The following is a 26,422-nucleotide window of genomic DNA, read 5'->3' as shown; positions in this document are numbered from 1 at the left end:
CAAGAGGACTTGTATTAACAAGATTTATTTCCAACTCAGCACAGTGAGTGAAGTATGTAAATAAATGATATAATTAACATTATTTTCTATTTCCAAAATAAAAGTGAATGACTGTTTATAATAACACCTAAAAAATAAACAAGCTTTTAATTCAAGTAATCTCTTGGTTTTATTTCGTGTCACAGTGTAATACAGCAATAAAAATAGTAACAAAGCTTGCACAAAATAAGAAACAAAAAGCAAACAACACAAAAAAACCATACACACTTTCTCTCTCTTTTTCTTTCAGGTATATAACTTTTTCGTCTCCTTTTCTCCCTTCTTCTATCTCTGCTTGCATACAATAAAATAATTCATTAGGTTAATTACCACCATTAATGCTCATTGTACAAATTCTTATACAAATTCAGCTGTAAGTCGAAGGATGCGAGAGCCATATCTTTAAATAATATAATAATTGCATCACGGCCAAGATAGGTCGCATTCTCTGCGCCGACCAGTAATGATAAAAGGAACATTTGAGTATTCGGTAACAGACAATGAAGATACTCACAGGTACACTGAAAGACATAAAGATGAAGTGCAAGATATAAAGGTATACAGGGATATAGGGACTGTAAACAGTGTAGAAATGGCGTAGTTATATAATGGTGCACATGATAGACGATGGAGCATTAGAAACTCAGAATAATTCAGGGATAGTACTTTGTCAACAGATGTTTTCAGAGTGTGTGAATGTAGACTGGAGTCCGAGTGGCGAATGTGATGTGGAGAGAGTTTCACTGCTTAGCAGCACAGAGGGAGGATGTCCGTTGTCCGTATGTGATTGTCTTTGTGGGAGGGAGGATAGAATGCGGGAATCTGATGAGGAGCAAAGGTTTGGGGCAGGAGTGTGGACAGACAAGATTTCAGTAAAGTAGTGGGGGATGGGGAGGAGCCATAAAATAGTCCATAGCACAGAAGCTTGTGGTCTATTCTAGCTTTAATTGGTAGTCAATAAAGCTAAACCTTGTTCATTATTATTAAATGTTTTGGGATATCACACTAAGCCAATTCGTATCAATATGAATTGGTAATAACAACCCAACAGTAGTATTCAATACATGATATACACAAGTCCATACATAAAACTATTTGGGTGGTGGATTAAATATAAGCACACAAAAGACAGACTAAACAACGTTGGGAATTGATTTTCCACAAATATGAAAGATAATTTACGTAATCTCTTCCGAAAAATAAACAATCAATTAAAATAAAAACGAATAAAAACTATCTTAAACATCATTTTTTTTGTCTTTTCTGGATACAAACGTAGGCACGCAAAATCTTTTTTGGCTACTTCATATTCAGCCTGTATATTTTTCGATATGGAAATCACAGAAAATTGATACTTTGAAACCCCGCCAGTAATATATGGTTACTGTCCTGGTAAACAGGTCATGAGTTTGTTCCTCATTAATATAAATGGAACTGGTGAAAAGTTAGAAAAGAAATATAACTGGAAATCAGTAACATTGAAGTATGAGATGAATTGTAAACTGTGTGGTGGATTATTTGTTCCTTCGCTAGAACCTGCTGGATCATATCACCCAGAGACAACAATCTATTAAAAATGGAAGCTCGGGAGCGAAATATTCTCACTGCTAAACATCATGTACCTGTGCTTCTAGATGTCGCCACCAGTAGCTCCACGAGCCTGACCTGGCTCATTATCTTCATCCGAGTCCAGATGCTCTTTAATTTCCTTGGGTGGTGAGCTCCGGAATATAATATGGCACGTCCCGCCAGCGCCTGTATATCATAGCTGTATTGTCCTTGTCCAGCAATGTCCAGCTTCTGATTCCAACGATTATGAAGTCGATCTAAACAAGGAAGGTAACTACTAAGTAATGATACACAGAACCTTCGTTTTAAATTTGAAAAAAGGTCACTAAAGAAAATAATAGAAAATAAAATCTTAAGAAGAGATTGCCTCAAAGGCAGCTCATAGCAAAGAGATGAGATATCTAAGGTCCACAGTCAGGTTTCTGTTCTATAGCTATGAATTCAGATGACGATATGGGGTTGGAAGAAAGGGTAACTTTGAGGATCGTAGTTATGGACCAGTTACACAGCATCCTACAAGTTACATTACGACCTCAGAGGGACCTAGAAAGGTGACTGTCAGAGATTAAAACTTCTCACTCTTTGCCGATGTGCTTACCCCTTCATAGTTCAGGATCTGGCCCAGGTGGTTCTTGCACTTCTTGCACGACACCTGCCCGCTGAACACCATGTCGTCAAATTTCTTGGGCTGTTTGGGGCGGATCTTCACTTGCTTCATGATGGCTTTGTCAAGGATAATGTGGTGGGAGCCATTGATGGTACGAAGATTCTCCCCGGCTACGGTCAGATCATGGCAGTGGCAGCACTGCAGGGAAAACGTCTCCCTCCGCAGCGTCTGAGCGATGCTCTTCTTCACGATGCTTTGTATTTCGTCCTTCTCTAGAATCTTCCTCTGCACCTGAGCAGACAGCTAGCGCATTAGAGGGTCAGACTTGCGCATCCAGAGCATGCATCAATCCAAATACCAATTCATCACAGCTATACACTCCACCATCCAGTCTCCAAGGTCTCTCTCGCACGCGCGAGCAAAACACGTTCACTTAATACGAAGTGCGTTCACGTGCGCTCGTTACAAAAAAGATTTACGATATGCACGCACCCTCTGAACGGATTCAACAACGTCCTCGGCTGACATTGCATCCACGCGCTCAATAGCCTGGTACATCATGACTGCCTTTCTCTGATTGAGCGCCTCCTGCATTAGGATCCTGGGCTGTGCCATCAAGATGGCCCGTCCTCCACGCTTTCGGCTTCGCCCTGAGGACACACTTCACCTTAACTTTGTTTCCTGGATATTGTACAACATGGACAAGTGCAAATCCTAAACATTTTAATTCTTTCTTTATTTTTTAACAGTGGGGGAAGGCATTTGCCAAATGAACGATAAGTCGTTTCGACCACATTCGATACCCAAGCTTTACTCTGAAGTCTGGTGGACAAGAATATTTTCTCGTCGTTGGGGTGATGCTCGAGACGCGGGAAGGGCCAGACACTTACCTCTGGTCTGAATAGTGGTGACCTCGTTGCCCACGTGGTTGTACTTGATAACCAGGTTACACTCTGGGATGTCGATGCCCTCCTCGCCAACAGAGGTCGTGACGAGCACTCGAACGGCACCGCTGCGGAACTTCTCGATGGCCGCCTCCTGGTCGCTCTGCGTCATACCTGCCCGACAATAATTTTAGATGTTTGCAAGACCTTTGCTCAGATGAACCTTGCAAAACATTTACAATATCATCTGCGGTTCCACCCATGAGTGCCAGGGCACACACCAACAAATATTTGAATGTACGTATCAACAAACAATAGAATGAATGCTCGCGCTTAGGTAATATCACACTAGTTAATGCATTAAAAATTTGTTCACAAAAGTACACAACATTCATACGATGATCTAAAGATCCTCTTTTTCTAAAGACTGTAGTTTCAACAAAGTTAAGAAGGAACAAGAGGAAAACTCTCCCACCACCCGCTTTACACATTTTAGCCATCTTAATGCAGCAGACAGACCGGAAGTAGAATTCACTGCACCTCCTCTGTCCTGGTGAGCCGCCGTTCCCGTGAAGGGCATGGCTTTGAGCCGTCGCAGCACGTGCTCGGGGTTAGAGTTCAGCCATTCACACAGCGCTTTGCACGTGGCGCGCGTACGCACAAAGATGATGATGCGAGACTTTTCGTCGCTCATTTCATCGCTTTCCTCGTCGGTATTGCTGAGATGCTTGATCAGTGTTTCTCCCAGTGTTCAGGTTAGGATTACCGATCTTACATTTCAGCAGCGTCTTTTTGAGGTCTGAATAATAACAACAATAACAACAACAATAAAAATGATGTGTGTATCAGGTTGTAGAACATTCATGTGACTTTTTGGCACAGTACGAAATAAAGAAGGGCAAGTAATGTTTTGCAGGTAACGGGGCTTACCTCCTTTGTAAAGGTCGTATACTTGTTTTTCACACTCAGTTGTCTCGTCTTTGGACATCTTCTTCTCAATTTTATGCTGAAGATGTTGAAGAACGTCCTGTGGTCTCGTGAGGTCATGAACCTCCAGGGCTTCGTTATAAGCCTGCGAGAAAAGCAAAACAAAGCTAGTACAGCTTCATGTAATTGCTCTTTCTCAGCATACATACTCCTATTTAAAACAAATCATTTTAATTTTTAAGTTTAAATCATATTCAGAAGTCTTTTAGAGTGTTTGTTGTCGTCTTTCCGTTTACGACTGCAATAACTCTTTCATTGTTATTTAATTGTAATTAATTTCTTTGCCTTTGATTGAATACTTTAGAAGAGAGCAGGTTCATCTTACCACCAGAGCATCGGCCAGCACCTGAACGTCTCTTGCGAGTTGTCTCTTCATGTCTTCCTCCCTGCCCTTTTTGGTGTTGTGGTCGCGGGTGGACATGTTCAGTAGGCGAACCTGAAAGCAGCCGGTTAAAACTAACTTTCGCTAAACAAACCAAGTGGTAAAAATGGTTCATAGATAACACTCTTTGACAACGTTTTGAGACACAACTGTGATAGGAAAACATTTAACAGAAGGCTTTGTAAATTATTCCCAGAGATTAAATATTAGCAAACTGTTCCGATTTGTATATGAGTAGTTTTGTAATCGTTTTATTGAAGCACAAGTATAACATTTCGAGGTTAATATTAATGACAATTTATACTGACTGGGAAAAGTCACTCTGGAATCAACTAAAACAGGAATTTTACCTCGTTTCGAATTGCGACTGCCCACTGGCCATACTGCTGACTTGCTTTGTTGTAAGGAGCCTTCATCAAGAGATCATCGACCTCTTTCTTTTCCAGATCAGCTCCACGATCTACGAGCATGTTTTGCAGGACCTCCATGATGTCCTTAATTTTGTTGCTGATCTCGTCATCTTCTCTAGAGACCAGTGTTTCATGCCCTGAAAAAAAGATAAATAAATTGTCAGACATCATCTCGTGAAACTAGGATTGAGTTTGACCTCGCAAGCTTTTGAATACTAGTCTTGAAGTTCACCTAATGTAAGGTTTAGGGTCTTGCGAAGTTATAAAGCAATGTTTCTTGTAGGATAAAGAAACATGAAGTAATGTTTGTGGGGTCTGGACGCGGCTTCATCACTTCGGAAACGAATTTCCCATGTTGCCCAAGGACAACGCCTTACCTTCGCTCCATAACTACGGCCTCTGGTGGTGACATTTGGTTGTAAGAGAGTGTTGTATAGAAATATATTTGGAATAGGAAGGAAACCAACACTTTATGTTTCATAGTCACCTTCCTTCTGGCTTAGGAACCGTATCCTCCAACTCCTTCTTGTTTTCCTTGACGGTGGAGATACAAGTGACGTCCATATTACCCATGATGTTTAGGATACTCTCCACCGCCTCGGATGCAGTCGTTGCCTTTTCCACGCCAATTGAAGCGGTGAGGCCAATGATCTAATCAAGAAATTAATCACAGTTCTTTTTATTTCTAAAGCCGTTCGCAAACGAAATACTAGCACACGTTCTGATTGAAACCTCTTAACAAGGTCTTTTACATGTAGTTTAAAACACCGTTAGTACTATTTGTGTCAGAAAACTGAGAAAAAAATAGGTAAATACCATTCAAGGCTGACTAGATTGTTACCTGTGGTAAGTTTTTCTGCTCTTCCTTCTTAGACTTGAGGTAACTCTTCATGAGGGAGTTGTATGGTTCACCTTTCCGTGTGTGGTGGCACTCGTCAAAGATCAGGAGGCTGAAAGCCGCCAGAGACTCGATTTTTTCTGGCTTCAGATGATTCTCCAGGACCTTGGGCGTCATCACCACGATGTCGTAGCTGGGCAGGAGGTTGTGCAGGTGCATGCTGTGGTCGCTCTCCCCCGTAATGCAAATCGTCTGAAGAAAGTAACTATGGTTACACCAGCTTTAAATCTCGGCGGGCGATTACAGCACCTATATTGCTAATGAAAATATTTTCAGTATCTCTCTTCGAATGTGGGAAAATATCTTCCACCCATTCGAACACTGGACATCGACATACATGAACTTCACTTTCTGGTGTAATATTTTCAGCTATCCTCCAAAACAAAAGCTTTTATTTATTATTATACTACATTGCAGTTTGTAAGTTAAACGACAGAACGTATATTTATTTTTCTGAAGGGAAAGAATTGTATTCATTTAACAGAAAGCTTCTAACCTCACCTTACAATTAGGAAGATACTTTTCAAAGTTTTTGTGTTGCTGGGTAACCAGTGGCACAGTCCTGGCCAAGAAAGCAATCTTTGGCTGTCTTCCATCTGAAAGTGTTTAAAGCAACAAATTTTTCATTTCTTTAGAGTCTGGAACTCGGTCAAATAAGTAAGAAAGCAAGTTTTAAGAACACTCGCGCATGCGTGCGAGAGAGATTAGATGAGTGAATGGCTCATTTCCTCGATTTGAGACTTATTAAGTTAATACCTATAGCGGTGGAAGTTCTTTTTCTATTTGTCAAATATACTTTTACAAAACAAGAATGGTTTAATGAAAATCACCTGTAATACTTCACCCAGCTTCAACGTTATCTTTAAAAATCATATCCTAGGTGTCTGACACCTGACGCCATAGCTAACAGGTGTTAAATTATTGGAGAAGATACTTGACAGGTGTCAGGTTGCCTACAAAAAGAGTTGTCACTTGTCAAGTTGCCAGGGCAAAGCAATTACTAAGTGTCAGGAGAAGTAGCAAGATGTCAGTGCCAGATAACTGGGTGAGCACGGGTCACGTGTCAAGTGAACTAATATTGCACATATCATATGTCAAGTTACCTGACACAACACGTTGCAGGTGCTGGCGCACAATGTACACGGCCACACGTGTCTTGCCGGAGCCGGTGGGCGCGCAGATGATGGTGTTGTGTCCTTGCAGGGCGTAAGCAGCCAGTTCTAACTGATAATGTCTCAGACAAAGGTCCTTGGGGTGGCCGGACTCACCCTCTCCGTTTCGCTTCATCCGTTTATTTTTCTCTGTATCTGTCAGTATGAACACGGCTCACGGTTAGTGTGCGATCGTTTTACAAACTGTCAAACCCCTGCCTTCTGACTGCCTGCTAAAATCTTAAGGTTTCCACGATCTTCTGCTATTCAGCTTGAAAATTCACTGAAGAAAATTGGAGGAAAACTCAAATATAACTACTGGAGGCTGACGAAACTGAGTTAAAAGTCCAACTTATCGTATAACTTAAAATATCAAAATGGAAATGGGTATTTCGACTGATTGAGAACATGGAACTTATGTTAATCATTGTTTTTGAGTTCCTATTCTCGTGCATAGAGATTAAAGACAGACACACCTCTATCCTTTTTTTCATCGTCATCGTCCGAAAAATGGCAGGAGTCGTCTTCACTTAGATCAGCTGTAGAAGAGGACGCGGATGAGCCAGAATCTCCTGCATCATCATCATCATCATCATTACTGTCTCCAGGTCCCCGGCCTCCGTCCTCGTCCGGCTCGTCACCAGTCGTGTTTTCGTTTTCATCCTCTTCTTGAGATGCATGTAAAGAGAGGATACTACATGTTAGCCGATGCTTGTATTTAAAAATTATCTCTATTTCAATTAACTTACATGCCTTACGCATAAAAATTGGAACTTTAACTAAAAAAAAACCCCACCAAACAAACCCAACAACCATACCTCTCTCTCTATATATATGAGAACAATTCAAATATTTCTGGAATTATGAACAGTAGATTAAGTTTGATCATGCTTATTTCTCTGTCAGTCAGAGTTTATATGATCCGACTTCACTGTTCTTACCAGAATGTCCGCCGGCGGGGTCCATTTTCCGGACGAGATCTGGTTTCACTTGCACCAAGACAAGAAAAAGCTTCCAGGCCCAGTTGTCGCCACTACGTCTTAAACACGTGATCATAAACTGAGTCGCCTTCTCCTTGCCATCACGACTTAGCCTTAGACGAACTTGTTGCACGTCGGTTCGTTTGAGCACCTTTTTGGTATTAAGCTTCAGCATAACAGCTTTGAGTTCGCCCTCGGAAAGCTTGCGGATCACCTGCCCTTCAAAGGCGTCCATGAGTACAGTCCATTGCCCTTCCTTGGTAACTTCCAACTGGGAGCTTTCAGACGGTTCGAGAGCTCTGTTCCACCACTCTACATTCAATGAAAATAAAAACTGTTAAATTACTGTAAACCTGTCATTATTGTGATGTTGATGTTGGTGTGAATAACGTTAGAATATTACTTCAGTCAAAATCCGATCTTAATTACTGTCATCAACGCGAGTGCATAACGGAGCATAAACCACCAATATAAAAGACACAATTCTAATTATGACCTTTACCCTGCCATTCATAATCTTGTTCTTGTTCTTGTTCTTGTTCTTGTTCTTGTTCTTGTTCTTTGTTCTTCTTCTTCTTCTTCTTCTTCTTCTTCTTCTTCTTTGCCCCCAGTAGACCATAGGGCCGCAAATACACCGCGCCATCGGATCCGGTTCTGGGCGTCCCTCTCCAGTTGAGACCATGTCATGCCAGCTGCCTCCTCCTCCTCTCTGTGGAGATCTCCTCCATGTCTGTCTGGGTCTCCCAACCTTGCGCCTCCCCTGTGGGTTCCAGCCCAGAGCTTGTCTTGTTATTCATTATTGTTGGCCGCTTTCGCAAAGTGCGACCGATCCAGCCCCACTTCCGCTTCTTGATGTCTTGGCTGGCAGGTTTTTGGTTGGTTCTCTCCCACAGGTCTGTATTGAAGATCTTCTCGAGCCATCTGATGTTGAGGATGTAGCGCAGACATCTGTTGACGAATGTCTGAATCTTGTTGGTGATGGTGTTTGTCACACGCCATGTCTCAGATCCTTTTAGATGGACTGACTTTACATTTTCGTTAAAGATGCGGATCTTGGTGTGTAATTCATAATCTTACCCGTGTAATTTCATTCTATCTCGTTTGACTCACCAGGAAGCTCGTCCTCGTCCCCTCTGAGTGCATTCAGCAGCAAATTGAAGCCATCCTCACCATGAACCAGAACTTCTCCTATGAGTCTGTTCACTGCCTCCACTCTATTACTTTCTTCCGTCTGCAAAACCTTTTCTCGAATTAACTGTCTCTCGCTTTCTGCAAAACGAAGATATTTTTCTTATTTTACAAGGTTATGATTGCTTAACTGGTTAAAGATTAATTTTAAAAAAAAAAGAACTGAACACAATTTGACATATTTAAAATTTTTGTTTCGGAAAGGCAGTTACTGTTTATAACATAGGGCAGTCAAATAACGATAGAGCCTAGCGCAAGAAAAATGCGAACACCGACAATAAATCGTAAAAATAGTCCTTCCCATAAGTCTGCATAATTCATAATACATTTATTAGGTATAGACATCATAGACAACGACAGACTGCCATTAAAAAAAAGAGTTTGCAAATCTACGCAGGGGAAGTAGTCTCGTATGCTGACAGCGAAGACTAGCCTATGGTGACCTCCCCTGTAAAAATATATATATATTGCAGGCACAAAAATCACACTCCTTGTTCATATGTACCGCTCAATACAAACAGCAGCTGGTGAGGCTTATGCAAACATTTTTAGCTGTTAGACAACTACACTTGCTCATGCTGGCTTTGCTTGCTGGCGAAAACGCGTGAATTGTACATGCGTGTATCTTACCTTGAAACATGGTCAGAAGATCGGAGATGATGTCGCTAGGCACCAGAAAACGGCGACATGCCTGCAAGTTGCTCAGGAGTTCGTTCTCCATCGCTATAGCCGCTGAGGCGTTGTCACCCCCGTGTGTCAGCTCACTTGTGACCGCCTGCCCTCGGCCATCCTAAAACACTAACCAGAGCAGTTATTTTTCACCCTAGCCTGAAATGAATGTCACAGTCTGTCTTAAAAAACAAAAGCACACTTCAATTTTCTCGTCATGTTTTCGCATTGTTCATTAACTTCTAAAAAGGATCAGATGCAATTCGTGTCTTATAAATATTACACTAGTTAAAAAAACTTTCTGTATATTTACTTGTAGCTACTGACTCTTAAACCTCAATCCTGACACCACATATAAAGATATAAATTTCAAGATGTGTTACTCTAAAATGAACTGATTCCGCTTTGAATCCACCAGTTTTTTCCCTAGAACAAAAAATAATTCAATAAAAATTTCAAATCAACTGCATGTCCAGCACTAAACGCTTAGGCCTGGTGAAACCGGAATTTCAGTAAGACAGGACAGTGAGACATTATTAAAATCAGCCTCAGTGCCATCGCAGAAATTAATATCACGCCTACTGATGGTAGCTTTGCAGAGTAAGAGAGGTGAAAACTGTAATTATATGATCGGACCAAAGCCTTGCTCTGCGAAATGCACGTACTTTGAGTTAAACCAACACCCTCCATAGCAACTCACCTGCTCTGAGGCTTCGATGCCACTGACTGCAGTGTATATTATGATGAATCCCTGTCTCACGTAGCTCAACCACCACGTATGAGATCGTTAAACATATACTTAACTCTTAAATAGAAAACAGACTGGTTAACCATTGAGTCAGCTGTACAGTTTTACTTTCGCTTTGCGTAGTTTCGGGACTTCCCGTCGATTCATCGATTGCTGTACGAGACGAGCATGGCTAGGTCGTGACGTCAGTGGCCCTACCTGAACCTGTGGGAGCATTTACGTCACAACCTAGCGTCTCTCGCCATACTTGCGTGAGGTGCACTCGTCTGCAGGTCGGGTATTCCCCGCATTTCCAGCAGTTAGCTAGCAGGGTGGCAAGCAGACCAAACACAGCAGAAGAGCTCTGTCAGCAGCTTGTGACGAGATAAACGTGGCTATCGATGATGTCATCCAGCCTCTAATCCAGCGCCTGTACGCACACAGGGGGTACGCGGTAAAAATTAGCAACGATGAGGGCGATCAAACTCCATCTCTTCTCCCTACGCATCACACACACATAAACAGTCACACTTTTTTTTTTAATAAAAAACATACACACGGCCCACTCAAGGTCCCTGACAGGCCACAGAGAGAACGACTGTGTTTGTTATATTTATGGTATTTGAATGTTGTGATATGCAAGGAAGGACACTGCACTATTACACAATGGAGATGGCTTTCGTAAATTTCGTTGTGACGCACTATGAAGAAATATTTTTGAATGCTGTCAAGGCTGTGAATCTTGATCAGGTGAAGATGTAATTATTGCACATCAGAGCAGCCAACAGTCAACAGTGTCCGTTCTTGTACCTCAGTTTTTCTCTATCTGTACGTTGGCTAAATTTAACGCCAGGTAAATATCAGTTTCGCTTTGCTTTTTATGATGTACATATTTACAGCGAAATTTGTGGAGCAGAGGCTGAGCTGCGAAAGCAGTGGGTTCAGGTTGCTTATCAGCAATTCTGCATAATCAAAGTGAGTGGTCTAGATAAAACTATAAATAATATTTATAATAGTAAATTTCATTACAGTTATACTTCTTGCAGACTATAAGCCACGAACTTGTTTTTTTTACCTCGACGCGGCGTTTTAGCTAACTACAGCTTAAACAGTTTTGCTGCTTGTCAGCGAATTTTTCGGATTCCGATTAATTTTTCGATGAGTTCCATGTTACAGGGTTTACTGTTCACATTTTAAAATCCAAACCGCATCCAATTGAAGCATTCAGCTTAGCTGCTGAAGTTTCAACACGCCCTCATACAGCTTGCACACAGGCGGCGCGCCAAAAACGAGAGGAAACGCCGACGATGCAGCTTTTTTCTGCCCGTATTTGATGTTACCATGACGACGACCACGACTGACTGAGTATCCCTCTCCCCTCTGTAAATTACGAAAAGGAAAACAATCGTGTATTTTTATCTGTTCATTGGTGTTTCACCCTGCGACAAGCATAAAACTGTTTGACGACGAAAACACGTTTTGGTCTTGCTATAACTTAAAAATCATGCAGCCACCACTTTTGCTGATTGGTTTTGACTGTTTTGTTTATGTGACACTATCAAAGTAGACTCTTTTCTTTAAACTTTAGCAAGTTATTCTTATGTTTTTCTGATAACAGGCTACATTCCTTGAACTTTGATCCCAGCGGATACTAGAAGACAACTAGAGACACAGTATACAGTAGTGTACAATACAGTGTAAGGCCATTAAGTCGCGGTGATTGGGGTCCAAACTGCTTTCACGCGACTTAGGTGGTCCGCGGCTTAAAATTTTTTTTTTTTGATGATGCATAAATTACAATAAATAATGAAAGATATTTTTATCAATTCTTTCTCACTTGTTGACCCGCGAGTCGTCATTTTGAAAGTAGCGCCTCACGATCGCGATATTGCGTGCTGCATATTGAATCGCAAGATCTTGAAATTAATAATAAATTATTATTTAAGAATAATAAAACATATTAAATATATTTAAACCATTTTATTTCACATCTTTTCATAAAACTACTTATTCGTAACATTGCATGGCACAATACAGTATTAAAATAGTAATTATTTGACATATAAACGTAATCACACTCAAGCACTTTCATTACCATCACAAATTAAGTATTTAATCCGCGATAGCGCATAGCATGTCAATCACGGACGTTTGAAGTGACAAAATGACATCCGTCAACACCTGTCTCGAGTGTTTGAGAAGCCATGTCCAGGGCCGTAGACAGTGATAGTGTCAAAAATTGGGATCCAAGCATTTTGCGGATTAATGGACCGCGGCTTAATGTCCCTACACTGTAGTTTATTTCACGACTCTTGCATGCATAAGCTTCTGGAACACAGCATCAGCAGACGCGCAGAAACGTTTAATTTATTTTCCAAAGACTCACACTTAACTGTCAGGCAGGTAGAGTGCACAGACAGTTCTGCCTCTGAATAAACACGCCCTTTACAACATTACAGCCACTCAGATACTTTATGGGATAGATTGCCTGCGATGGCTCTTCCCTCCAACACCCCTACCACTCACCAGCTTTAGAAATTGAGGCTGGTCTACTAAGAACACCACCATGTGTGTAAGAGAGAGAGCGCGCAACGAAGGATGACTCCCTTCTCAGCACAAGCCAAGTACATATAATTTGATGCTTTTTATATATAAATGAAATATGTGAGTGAGACAAAAGATCCTAAAAGTCAATAACATCAGATTTATCAACAGTTTAGTAAACTGCAGTTACTGCACAAAACTGACGTGAATTAATCAAAAGAAGAATAATACAACTGTCCCAAGGGCCAAGGAAGAATAAGATTTCCTACCATTATGGACAGCGCTGCACAATTATAAAAATTCGCAATATTCATAAAGCGTACTATGACCAAAATGTGTCACATCAATATTATTAACAAGATTAATATCAGTGTGATAAATTATATTATGTAATTATTGATGGCTTCACGCATACAAACGCACACAAAGGTACACATCTAAGACACTTATGACACCGCTGTCACTTAGTAGGTTAAGTGCCGCCCTCACTTGTCTATTTGAAATTAAAATAAAAAGTACGTCTACAGCGGTTTCGAAATGGGCGTTAAGATGAACTCTCTCACACACCTACCCATCTTATAATCCAACGATCAATCTTTTCAATCAGTCTGTAGACAATATCATTCAAGCCTTGTCTCAGCAGTCGTTCGACGCGATTTACTAAAGCTGCAAGGACGAATCCTGACAGAGTTCAAAGTTCATGTGCCCGCACGTTAGTCGTCAGAATCGTCGTCACTTTCGCTGTACTGCCTTGGCTCGCTGTCCAGGTGCCGCCGAACATCGTCGGGCCTGATGGGCGCCACGTGGAAGGGCACCTTGCTCCAGCTCTTGTACGACGCCGGGTTGCCATCCTCGTCCTCCACGATCCACTGCTTTATAGCCAGCGTCATGAAGGGCACCTAGCAGTCCAAAACACAGCACCAGGTTATGGGAATCGATTTCTGTGTGTGGTATTTCATAGAAAACTATTAATAATCCATAATTATAGCTACGTCAGCAAAAAAAAACAACAACAAAAAAACCAGAGACTCAAAGAGGGAATTACGTGCCAACTATGATTATCCAAAAAGTGGTAAGTGAAACAGCCTCTGTATTGTTAAGAAAGAAAAGCATGTCGCTTTTATGTACGAAAGAGCTAACTGGGAAGTTACTCGCCAGCTATGGCGGTCCACAGTGTGGTGAAAACTCACAAACGTTGTGATCATGTCGACAAAACAAAAAAACAAAATGGGGAAAGTAGCTTGCCATCTGCAATCGTTCAGAGTTCCGTATAGTGCCTGTAAAAATATCGAAAACTCTCACCCCCATGTAGTTAAGCATCTGCCCGAGACCACTGCCACACCCTGGTTTGCCGCAGATCAGGGAGCCCGTTAAGTCCACGTCATCAATTCGTCTGGTAGGGTTCCTCTTGCAGATGACCTGCTGCTTGAGCTCTTGCCCTATCACCACGTGATGTGCGTTGTTGATGGTTCGAATCTTGTCGCCAGCTACGCGAACGCTCTTGCATCGGCCGCAGACCAGTGAAAAGGATTTCTTGGCCTTGAGCTGCCGCTTGACGGCGTGCACGATTTCCTTGATGCTCTCGTCCTCCAGCGTCTTCTTTTGCACCTGGCGTAAGCACACGTTAGCGACAGCACCATCAGCACAGTTGGGCAAAGAAACACCGAAAATAGTGACGTCAAGACTATCCGTGCATACGCATAACATGTCCACTTAAACGTTTCATCATGGAGGCAGCGATAACGTTAAAAAAGATTACACACTAATACAGACAAGACAGATTTATCTCAAAGCTGTACCTTTCTATTTAGTGCTTGGCCAAGCTGGAGACGCTGAGGAGAAAGATATTAAATAGGCTTGAAATGTCTCCTGGTTTTGAGACAGACTGAGGCCGTCTTCAGAACTCACCTGAGAAACGTGGTCTTCAGAACCCACCTTACAAGCGTAGTCTTCAGCACTCACCTTACGAACGCGGTCAGCCACGTCTTTGGCGGGCATGGCGTTGACCATGTCGATGGCTTTGTACATCATATCTGCTCGAGATCTGTTTATCATCTCCTGCTGTATGATCTTGTCCTTTGCCATCAGAATGGACCGACCTCCCTCCTTTCTGCTTCGTCCTAAACGTCAAGACATTGCGAAGCTTATCAACAGTTTTATATTTTTTATCTGGGTTTTACATATATATATAAATGTAACATTGTTTTTCACTTATAACATAATGGGTCCCGCAGTCCCATAATGCCCATGGGTCATCTCTCCTTCCTCTATTTCCTTCTCTGAAAATGATAGAATTTTGTGACAGCCATCAGGCCTTACCTCTAGTCTGTACTGTGGTCACTTCGTTGCCGACTTGGTTGTACTTGATCACTAGGTTGCAGTCTGGGATGTCGATTCCTTCTTCCCCGACAGATGTAGAGACCAAGACCTTCACTTCCCCGGAGCGGAACTTTTCTATCACGCCCTCTTGTTCATTCTGAGTCATGCCTAGTAACCGAATGTCACAGAAAACAGGACGTCTCCAGTTTTAGTCTTTGTTCTGAGTGTTATAGTGAACAAACCTTATGCCAGTCTTATGTTCATCGAGTCATGCCTAGTAACCGAATATCACAGTGAACAGAACTTCTCAGAACGTCTTTGTTCTAATGAAAAAAATCTTATATTTTATATATATCACCCTTCAGTTTGCTAAGCCATGACTAGCTAAATTTGTTCACGCTGAGCAGAATTCTTCTATCACAGTCTTCAGTTTATTTTTGAGTCCTGCAAGAAAACTAAGCTTGCATACGGCTTGCCTTCAGTTCGTTGTCAGCCAAGTCTTTGTGTGTCTGTCTGATCGCAGTTCTGTTGACAAAGGAAAAGTCAGTTACCTCCCTCGTCCTGGCGAGCACCAGTCCCTGTGAACTGCGTCGCGTTCAGCCTCCGAAGATGTGGATGGGAGTTGAGCCACTTGCACAGAGCTAGACACGTCGCCCTTGTCCGCACGAAGATGATGATCTGTGACCCACCTCTGTCTTCCATACTGACGTTCTCTAAGATGGTGGTGGCCAAGGTGTTGAGGTTTGGGTTCTCATCGTCCCAAGTTCTGATCAGTCTCTTTAGATCTTACAAGAAGCAGAAGGGGGGTGCGAATGTATAGCAAAACTAAAATAGATGATGTATTTTATTCTCTCCATTAACCTCTTCAAAACAACAGATTTAGGAATGTTTTGTGTGTCTCAGGCAAATATGTAGCACGTCAGTCCACTAATTTTACTACCAAAAATATATTTAGAACACCTAAACTAAAATTCGAGATATTGTAGCAAAAGCAGCTTTCAGAATGTTTATAATCCCTCGTCTCTCACTAAATACAGATTTTGTACACAAAATATAAATGTGAAATTGTATCCAGTGAATCACTCTCTTTTCAACCACAAAGGGAGAACAACATCGTAATTTCTCTTATTACTTTTTTTCGTCACATTAACCTGAACATGAAATCACGTATGTCATAATGGCATCACTGTAGCTCGTGTAATAATAAATGTATTATCCAAGAAAGTCACAAACGAATGTCTGTTTTAACAGATGTATAGTTGTTTGCCATAAGTGGGCTAAGATTTTTCTGAATGTCCGCATCACTTTACCTTCAAACAACTTTAGAATCTGCCTCTCTTTGGCAGTTGTATGCTGGTCCCTTGCATAAAGACTATGCTGCTGAAACTTGCGCTCCAAAACTCCAGTACATCTTGTGGGCGCATAAGGTCGTGGACCTCCAAAGCATCGTTATAAGCCTAATAATAAAAGCTTCGTCAAAAATTTTAGCCCGTTCTTAAAGTTATTCGTAGTTTAAAATTACTTAACATTTACAAGTTATTAATAGTTTCACGTTTTGGACAGTCCGAAATGAAATATAACCAGCAACAACAACAAAATAAAGAAATCACTTAGATATTTCGTCAATTATTTTAAGTAAAAGTGTGGTATGATTTACTCTCCAGCGTAAGTTATAACTTATATTGCCCGCACTTTCACTTTCTTGATCATATGCTGCTGGCTAATCAGAGAGATCATGCTTTATGTTTAACATTGTAAAACATGATTTCCACTCACAGCGAGACAATCAGCGTACACTTGAATCTTTCGAGTATACTCCTTATGTTCGTTCACCTCACTCAAGTCGTCGTCTTCAACGGTTTCTGGAATTTTAAGCAAACGTGCCTACATACATGCACGCACGCGCACATAGAACACACACACACACACGCGATGCAGTCACAAGAAATTACATGAACGATGAGTATGTCTTTCAAATAGGGTTATTTGTTTCATAACATTATGTTTACATTGCATCGGGACATTTAACTGCATAAAAAATGTGTACGGAAAACGACTAAAAATATTGAGCGAAAACTGGATGCAAAAATAAGAAAAACAGATTACACCACAGCAAACAAAATGCAGACAAAAGTGCCTGAGAAAGACACTAAAACATGAAGTGTTTCAGACTTCCGTAAACATGTGAAATAAAATTGTGACACAATAAAGTATCGTTTTAAATCGTATCTTTTTTTCTATAGTTTTTAGCAGGGTCATATCAGTGAACCCTGAATATCACAAAGTCGCGATGCGTACTTTCTTATGCTATTAGAATTCAAGTATTTTGATTGAGCAGCTGACACAAGCTGCATTCACGTAGTTTAATGAAAAGGCGCAAGAACAGGTGGGATGATTCCTAAAGTTTAAATTTGATCTGCGGATTCTCTTGTTTCACAGACACGTACCTGATTTCTCAGTTGGACAGCCCACTGTCCATATCTCTGGTCTTTGCGGTCCCCTGGGCGTTTATCGAGGGTCTTCGTGATGTCTTCGTCAAGCAGCTTTCTGCCGACTCTGTTCAGAATGTCTTCTGTCTCTGTCATTATTTCCTGCAGCTTGCTGCTAATTTCGTCACCATCTCTCGGCAAAAGGAGCACGGATCGACCTGCGATAATATCTCCCCTTAGTGGCACACATAAAAAGATTTAAGCAGTCATTTACGTATCATAGTTCCAGAAAGTGATGTAGAGGGAAACAATGGAGCTGTGGGTCGGGATACGGTCTTCATAAAAAAACAGACTCATAAACCATTTGGGTAGTACTTTAACTGTAATGATCTCGTTTGTGAAAAGTATTTTCTTTAAATCTTTGCTTCACCAGAAAAGCACAATTTCTTTCTCAACATCATCTATGGTGATCTGAAAAAAAACCCCAAGAATCTATCTTATCTTGTGGCTTTACAGAGGGTTAAATAGAAGGCATACCTTTCAGAGCAACATTGCGATGGGGGCAGGTAACTCATATAAATGAGAACATGTTTTCAGGACCATGGATTTTTTAATTGAAAATGAGATTTTTGGTAGGTTATAAGAAAATTTAAATTTTCCATTGTTGCCTTCCTGTCACCTTACCTTCTTCCGGCTTGGGAACAGTATTTTGAAGCTCCTCCAAATTCTCTTTGACAGTTGAAATTTTGATGACGTCAAGATTTCCCATGATTCCCAGGACGCTTTCCGCGGCTTCACTTTCAGTCGTTGCCTTCTCCACGCCGATAGATGCCGTCAGGCCAACGATCTGTGACCACAGACCACCAGAATGAAACATATTTTAACGCAGTTTCTCGATGTATATTTGCTGTACGTAAACAAATACACTTGTGACTACTTTACATGGTTAATCTATTACCTCAGCAAATACTTTTTTCATAACTATTTTCACAACGGTTGGTGAAAAGTACTCAGCATCATGAGATTTTGCCCTCATAAAAATTTCTCACAATTAGCGAATAAAAGAAAACACACACACACACACACACACACACACGCACACATAAATTGTGAAAAATTAGATCTGACCTACCTGGGGAAGACCATTCGGGTCATTACTTTTGGACTTGAGATAGCTTTTCATGAGAGAGTTATATGGCTCCCCCTTTCTGGTGTGGTGACACTCGTCAAAGACGAGTAGTGAAAAGGCTGCTAAAGACGGAATCTTCTCGGGCACCAGGTGGTTCTCCAGCACCTTGGGTGTCAGCACCAAGATGTCGTAGTCAGGCAGCAGGTGGTGCAACTGCATGCTGTGGTCGCTGTCGCCCGTCACCAGCACAGACTGAAGCAATCAAATTTTTTAATCTCATAAATTTCAGGACGAAGTGGTCATCAAACATTTTGATTGACCTTGAGTCATTTCAGCTATTGTCAAGGGTAAGCTTCATTTGACGCACATGCATGATAACACGCTTTCGCTCACTCACCCACTTACTCATAACAGCTGCGAAAACGCGCTACACGTGTACTTCAAACTGGTCAATAGAATCAAGAACGTTTTCTCAATAATTTCACCTGAAAGTTCCACCAAGTAAAATGGTCCCATTGTCATGTGGGCAATCGTGGGAAAGACAAAGGGTAAGGGAACAAGCCTCTAAAGCAAATCGGGATGCTAACAAAGCATCTCTGGGCGAAAACTATCTGCAGTGAAAAGTTCTAGTACCCAAGTGTTCACGACCAAGGTGACCATTGGTGGACGGGTCTCGGCTTGAAAAGGAAGTGAACACCACCCAGTGTACAAGCCAAATGACAGGAGGACTATGGTTAGAAAAAATCCGAAAATATCATGCCGGATCGAAGCCATGTCCAACAACGACCATGTACCCCTTTGGTAAACTCCAGGAATGGGAAAGCGAAAGTGCAGCACTGGCGCCAAACCATCAACAACTGTGCTAAGTGAAGGAGCCTCCACTGGGACATGGAATGTCCGCATACTATGCCAATGAGACAACGGTGAACGATCTCTCCCATGAGCTGGAACGATACAGGTTGGCAGGTTGGACACTGTGGGACTGGCAGAGGTCCGATGGACCGGCTTTATTGGGTAGACATAAACTGACAAAGGCGCGGATATATACAACCTTAACAAGCCTGAAGTTGAAGCTGGAGGCGAAACACCGCACATCCAAACCCCTTATACTTTGCTTATACTTGGGAGAAGCTGCGTGACTCATTTGTTGTGGAAAAGAAACTGGAAATAAATGTAACTGTGTATACAGAGACAATGGAAAATAATTATGGATCCGTGACAACTTGAACCTTTCTTGTACCAAAACATCTTTCGAAAAAAGATTTGATAAAATGTTGTGGTACATCTAATTTTTACACGAAAGCAGTTGCATAAGGCACTTCTTGCTCATATATACATTTTTATAGTACATTTTTCTGAATGGGAGGTTGACAACTCGTAAAGCAGATCGTGCACTGAGAATTTCATTCACTTATATTCCTGACTGACCTTGAAATCCGGTAAGTACTTCACGAAGATCTTGTACTGCTGAGTCACAAGAGGCACAGTGCGAGCAAGAAATGCCACCTTGCGCTTTTCTGAAAAAAATTCAAGCAGCATGATAGCTTACACAGTCAGCAAAGTAAAGAGACAGATCATCAACTAACTAAATAAATTATAAAAACGGAAGACACACGGCACAGCCATCAAATACAGTACTTTCACCGAAGGTTCACACATTACAGTTATCAGTGAGATTTAAACTGCCGTCTTGACTGTACCAAAAGCGTGATAATCCTTTGTCTTGTCGCGAAAGACTCAAGCGACTCACGGCCGTGTGCAGTTTGAAGATGGTGTTGCACGATGTAGAGTGCCACCCTGGTTTTACCAGAGCCTGTGGGTGCACAGATGATGACGTTGCTACCCTCCAAGGCAGGAGCAGCCAACTCTTTTTGATAGTTCCTCATGTGGAGTGGTTCTCGCCGACGGACTCCATCATGCTGCCTCAGGGCAGGAACTAGTTCTCGCTTCTCCTGAGTGCTCTCCGCTCCTGTTTCTCCAGGCTTCTTTTGCGTCTTTTCTGACTCTAAGAACAAAAGAGCAAAACTATTCCTGCTCGAAACTAGACCTACTAGGGGCATAAAAAAAAACGGTGGGTATTTTATGTAATGTTCACAAATAATTATTATAGGCTTAAGGTATTAATCATCTTGTCATATTTATTTGCATGTATATATAGGCTTTATTTTGTGAAAGTTTGTTTTCAATAAATTAATCGATGGCAAGTGATAAATTTATATAAAATACACTTGCTGTTTACTTATTTTTTTCTCTAATTGATAAAACAGAACAGAGAAATCTGATAAAATGTAAAATTGCTCAAAACAAATTGGTATCTTCTCTGCTGACTAGTGTTGAAATACTTGAAAGTTTCCTCTGTTGATTCGATGATAAACATTGCTAACAGAAGTATTTTTCCGGGAAATAACTGTACCAACAGTTACCGAGCCATTAACAAGGGCTCATCGACGATAAAATTCTTCCAGTGTTTTGGGGAAAGGAAACCCTAGAACTGGCTTTGGAGAAAAGAAACTAACATAAAATAAATCTACAAACAGAATAATCCTCAAAAGTACTGTACTGAAGAAAAAGAGGAATTAAGCCAGTGGAAATAAAAACCCTTTGGGCAACTTCCATATAGCATCAGGAAGCCCACATAGTTGTGGTGTTGAATGAAAGAACACGTCAGTGACTGAGTGTATGTCTGTGTGACTTGACTTGAGTGGTTTGTCCTGACATTACGCTGGTTTCCTCCACCCTCTGTGTGGATGTTGTGTGTATGAATGTTTTGCGTGTGTGTGTGTGCATGTGCATGTGCGTTTGCGTAAGAAGGTTCCTTTGATGCCTACCCTAAAAATGTGTCTGCTTCTGCACTTTCATGTATGTAGTATGTGTACCTAGCTGGTGTTGGGAAAAGTTGCTATATAAATGCACTGATCATTACTTTCTTTCCCACTATTTCCCAGGTTAGGTTTTGCAAACCCTACCTTCAAGAGCATGCTTCTCTTCACAGTCAGAGAAATCACCAGCATCATCTGAACTCCCTTCATCTATAGATTCTGCTCTCTGAGGGCTTCTATCACCGGCACCTGAACAATAAACCAGCAATCTGAAATATTGAGATAGCAAAAGATGTAGACAGAATTACAAGTTCATGGAAACAAACCTTTGTGCCTTATCTGGACCTCACCCTTCTGTAATACCCGCCATTAAGTACATCTTCACAAACGGGCTGCAAGTTTACAGTGCTGTCATGCATAAAAATGTATGCTGTCATCATATGTGAATGTGGCCGCTACTCCCTCAGATTCATGACTTGCAAGAAGGGGTTGAGGGGGGGGGTTTATGCCGAGCCACCAACTAAGGCTAAGGCAGCCAGCCCTGTAAACAGATGACACAGGCAGAGGAAGAGCAGCGTGCCCAAGACGAGAGCTGAACCCAGAACAACCAACCCTCACTGTACTGGTGACATCTATAACCTTTGTGCCACCAGCCCATCCTGACGTGCAAGAGAAAGAGAGAAAAGAGATGTTACACAAATGCTGATGACTATGTTGATACTCTTTTTTATAGGATTACCTTTTGCAGCTGTCCAGTTTTGTTTTGGAAATGTCTCATCATCATCCTCATCATCATCATCGACAGATCCAACCATTCGCCTCTCTTTGCTGGATATTCTTGGCCTCTGAGACCTGTCAGACATTGCTCCAACAACTCTCTCTTCTTTTTGAAATCTTTCCTCCATCACTAGACCAAACGAAAATATCGATCATTTAGTTCACTTACATAGATGGAAATGTGATGCACATACTCACACTTGCACACATACAAGCATCCACGTATTAGCCAGATGAATAATACCTAAAACATTTTTAATGTACCCTCTTCCTCTCTCACCCCCATCTTTCATTCTTTTTCTTCACGTTCCCCATTTCATCCTCTTAAAATGTGTCTTGTTAAACATACGTGGACTTTCGTTTAAAGGGTCAATCTTGCAAAGGAGCTCTGGTTTTGCAGTTTTTAGGGCTTGAAAGAACTCCTGTGGCCAGTCAGTGGTGCGACGCTTCATGGCAGTGAACATGTGTAGTGCACCGTAGTATCGACCTTTTTGGTTCAAGATTCCAGAAATCTCTTCCATATCAGACTCATCTATGATCTCCACAGAATAGAAATATATGATGATCTCGTATATTTCTCCTTCACTTAGTTCATCAATGATAGAGCCCTCAAGCAGATGAAGAATGAAGGCATAGTACTCATTGGCCATTTTATTTAACCCATTTTCACGTTTGTTTTCTAAGGGCGTTAAGAAGCGTTCCCATCCTGGAACACAGAACCAATGAAGATGATGTAGCAGTGAAACAATGTGGGATGGTGAAAAAATGAATCTATGGTCCAACACAATGATTTTATTAGTTATAGATCAGTTTCACAATGCACACAAATTTCTCTTGTACAAGCATCATGTCATTTTATTGCTTGAAAGTCATGTCGGTCTATGTTTATGGCTAGTTAGGGACAGGCACAGTCTAGCTATTTGGGGGTGTTGCATGTGCATTTGAATTTCAGACAGGTAGCACGATTTAGGACTGGACAGCATGTAGTGTGATGTACAGCTGGATGGCAAGGCCTGCATGTGCAGGGATATGTTGCATTAGACAATATGCAGATGTCACTACTGATACATTGAGCATAGTACAGAGTGCTGAGAAGTGAAATGTGTCAGTCCATGTTCTTATGTCACACACTCCTTCACTCTTCCCTACAAATGCTATGAAACATATTACTCACTTGGCATGCTGCTGCCTTCTCCCCGTAGCACACTGATGAAGAGGCTGATGCCACGCTCCTCATTCTTCAAAATCACTTCAATGAGTTCCTTCACCGCATTTTTTCTAGAATACTTTTCTATGCTTAGAATCTGTTCTCTCTTTTCATCTTCAAAAGTTTAAAAAGGTGAAAACATCAATCATTCAACTGTTCTATAGAAAGAAATGAAAACCTGTCTATATGTCTGTGTAAATCAGTCATAGAGTTTGCAGACTGTGTCTCTCAACATATCCATGTATGGCATGTATACTTTCATCCATCTGGTTTTTTTTTTTTTTAATCACTTGCCAATCTCTTCCCCTCATTTGCCCTTTTGGCTTATAAACTATGGCTAAAGAATGAATCATATTAAAACTTGAATTTTACTCAATATACAGAAAATAATGGACGGTCAATAAGAAGCTTAAAGGAAATGATGATAAAACAAAAACCCTCTATGCTCTACAAGAAGAAATCAACCTTTGCTCATCAATCTGCCTATCACACCAGGCGGGTGAAACCAACATCATCTTTAAGTAATCCGTCAGGAATCTAGGATTCATTGTCACTGCAGACATGACCCTTGATAAACGAGTTACAGCTGTCTGTCAGTCTGTGTATTGTGAGTTGTGATTGGCACCATCTGTCATTTTCTCTCTACATGATGATGATGATGATGATGATGATGATGTCGATTTGTAATGCGCAGGTATCCATTCCGAAGAATGCTCATTGCGCAGAAAAAAAGAACAAATGAAGAACAAATAAAGTGAACAAATAATAAAACACCAGGAAAAGTAAAAAAAAAAAACAACACTATTGTCTGTGCACTTTTTTCTAGGACTGATTAATTTAACTCCTTGCTTGCAGACTTCCTCTCATATCTCATCCATAAACTCCAGAAAGCACAGAATTTTGCTGCATGTCTGGTGCTTAGAATTAGAAAACGGGACTATGTCACTCTTGTTTTCTAGACAGGCTATCCATATGCTCTTGCATTCAGTACAAACTGCATGCTCATGCTATGTTTCAATTTCTTTGCAGGCTCTTGTCCTGACTATTTCTCTGAACTTTTCTTCCACTATGTCCCAGACTGACAACTACATTCTTCGTCTGATGACCATATCCTAACTATTCCTGTCACCATGACAACATATGGTCACAGGATTTTTAGCTACTGTGCAGCAAAACAATGGAACTCGATCTCTCCCTTTCCAAAGCCGACACCTACTTACTATTGAATCCTTCAAATCAGCACTGAAAACACACCTCTTCCTTGAGCATTACCCCCAACACAATCCACAAAATGCTAGTCTTTCTTCACCCCACCTCCCCTTTTTGGTTATTGCTACTTTCCTACTCGTCTTCCTCTGTAGAATCACGATATTCTCAGTTCGTGTTACTTGGTTCCCCATTGTATATTTGTCTTTTATTTGTAGTCAGTAGTGTTGTTTATTCATCCATCCCTTGTATGCTGTCAATGTTGTCCATGTCTTTTTCTTGTTTTAAGCACAAGCACGTTCCTTATGAGTGCAAGAATGCACGTACTATACAAATCTTTCATTTATGATTATTATGAATTATAAATATTATGAATTTATTATTATGTACATAGTTCTCAGTACAATAAAGATTTAAGTAAATGGACGAGACATGCTAGTGCTGGCATTTACAGAAATTTAGTTAAATTACCTTCGAGTATGACATTAAGCAGTGGCACTATCTTGCTGGGCACAAGGTACTGCTGAAAATATGGCTGCATTAACTGCAGGGTCTCAGCCTTCATACCGTCGAATTGATCTTGTGCCATGAGCCTTCCAAAGTTGCTATCATCACACCCAAAAAACAAACACTTACCTCATTAACGACCAAGCATAAATTTCAAAATACAAAATTTTGTTTTTAAGTGCTTTGAAATTTTTCGCTGAAAATCAAAATAAGTTACGTGTAAAGATAGTGGCGGTAGCTTATAGAATCACGATGGAATGATTAGAGTTTCTTATTTTAAAAAACATCATGAGGAAAAACAATAAATTTGTAAATAACACCTTTTAAATACATACCTTCAGTTTTGATAAATCGAAATAATTGATGAAGTTCAATTTCATCAATCGATGAAAACGTTATCTACAACTGATCATACTTCATCTGGGAGTGTGAACTGCCTAGTCATGTAGACTAGACTTTAAAGTCTGTTTAGACTAAGAACAGAAATTTCTGTTTCGACACCCACATTTACCAGATTTTTCGCCACGTAAATATGCTACTTTCGGTTTCATTTTGTGTAAATAATACTACTTTTTTTTTTTACTCCCTGACCTGCATGTAATATTAATTTTTATTTCATGCCTTTGTATTATTAATTAATAATAATAAATAAAAGACGAAAGAATACACCCGATTAATGACGGATGGGTGTTCCCCCCTCCTTACGAGGGGAGTGAAGGGAGAGGTTGTTATTTTAACTTCTCCCTGTTCGTTAGTTGATTCTGTGACCAAGTTCTTGCTGTGACTAGTGTAAAACTATTCGACACAAACATGTTACAGTCACATTATAATTTATTACTTATACATCTTTAATTACTACTTAACTTGCTGAGAATTTATACAACAAAACATGAGTCATACAGCGTTTCGGGGATTTAGTAAACAGATCATTCATACTGGGAAAAAGCTGAAATTATTAGTCATCGTCACAAATTCAGTGAAAATAAATATAATT

At 40.8% G+C, this 26,422-nt stretch overlaps 2 protein-coding genes across 2 annotated transcripts; both read right to left on the bottom strand.

Annotated features, from left to right (window-relative positions):
• Positions 1 to 368: 368 nt before the first annotated feature.
• On the bottom strand, positions 369 to 10,630 carry LOC112564109 (interferon-induced helicase C domain-containing protein 1-like). Its single transcript, XM_025238713.1, has 17 exons — positions 10,465 to 10,630; positions 9,726 to 9,893; positions 9,018 to 9,176; positions 7,869 to 8,219; positions 7,404 to 7,595; positions 6,880 to 7,083; positions 6,278 to 6,372; positions 5,720 to 5,968; positions 5,366 to 5,529; positions 4,819 to 4,993; positions 4,412 to 4,522; positions 4,030 to 4,171; positions 3,640 to 3,849; positions 3,106 to 3,273; positions 2,708 to 2,865; positions 2,207 to 2,506; positions 369 to 1,865 (listed from the first exon to the last, which is right to left on the bottom strand). Exons 2-17 carry the CDS (start codon positions 9,814 to 9,816, stop codon positions 1,740 to 1,742), a joined length of 2,895 nt encoding a protein of 964 aa, XP_025094498.1. The 5' UTR covers positions 9,817 to 9,893; positions 10,465 to 10,630; the 3' UTR covers positions 369 to 1,739.
• Positions 10,631 to 12,456: 1,826 nt separating this feature from the next.
• On the bottom strand, positions 12,457 to 26,165 carry LOC112564108 (probable ATP-dependent RNA helicase DDX58). Its single transcript, XM_025238712.1, has 18 exons — positions 25,764 to 26,165; positions 25,393 to 25,526; positions 23,683 to 23,829; positions 22,858 to 23,214; positions 22,471 to 22,638; positions 21,879 to 21,980; positions 20,663 to 20,917; positions 20,341 to 20,429; positions 18,916 to 19,164; positions 18,468 to 18,630; positions 17,802 to 18,001; positions 17,131 to 17,238; positions 16,679 to 16,811; positions 15,906 to 16,139; positions 15,355 to 15,522; positions 14,998 to 15,155; positions 14,338 to 14,643; positions 12,457 to 13,934 (listed from the first exon to the last, which is right to left on the bottom strand). The coding sequence occupies exons 2-18, from the start codon at positions 25,508 to 25,510 to the stop codon at positions 13,749 to 13,751; spliced, it is 3,141 nt and encodes a 1,046-aa protein (XP_025094497.1). The 5' UTR covers positions 25,511 to 25,526; positions 25,764 to 26,165; the 3' UTR covers positions 12,457 to 13,748.
• Positions 26,166 to 26,422: the final 257 nt, after the last annotated feature.

The sequence above is a fragment of the Pomacea canaliculata genome, linkage group LG5 (assembly GCF_003073045.1).
Source record: "Pomacea canaliculata isolate SZHN2017 linkage group LG5, ASM307304v1, whole genome shotgun sequence".
Lineage (NCBI taxonomy): Eukaryota > Metazoa > Mollusca > Gastropoda > Architaenioglossa > Ampullariidae > Pomacea > Pomacea canaliculata.
The sequence above is the reverse complement of the archived record's forward strand: the minus strand, read 5'-3'. Positions and strand labels throughout refer to the sequence as shown.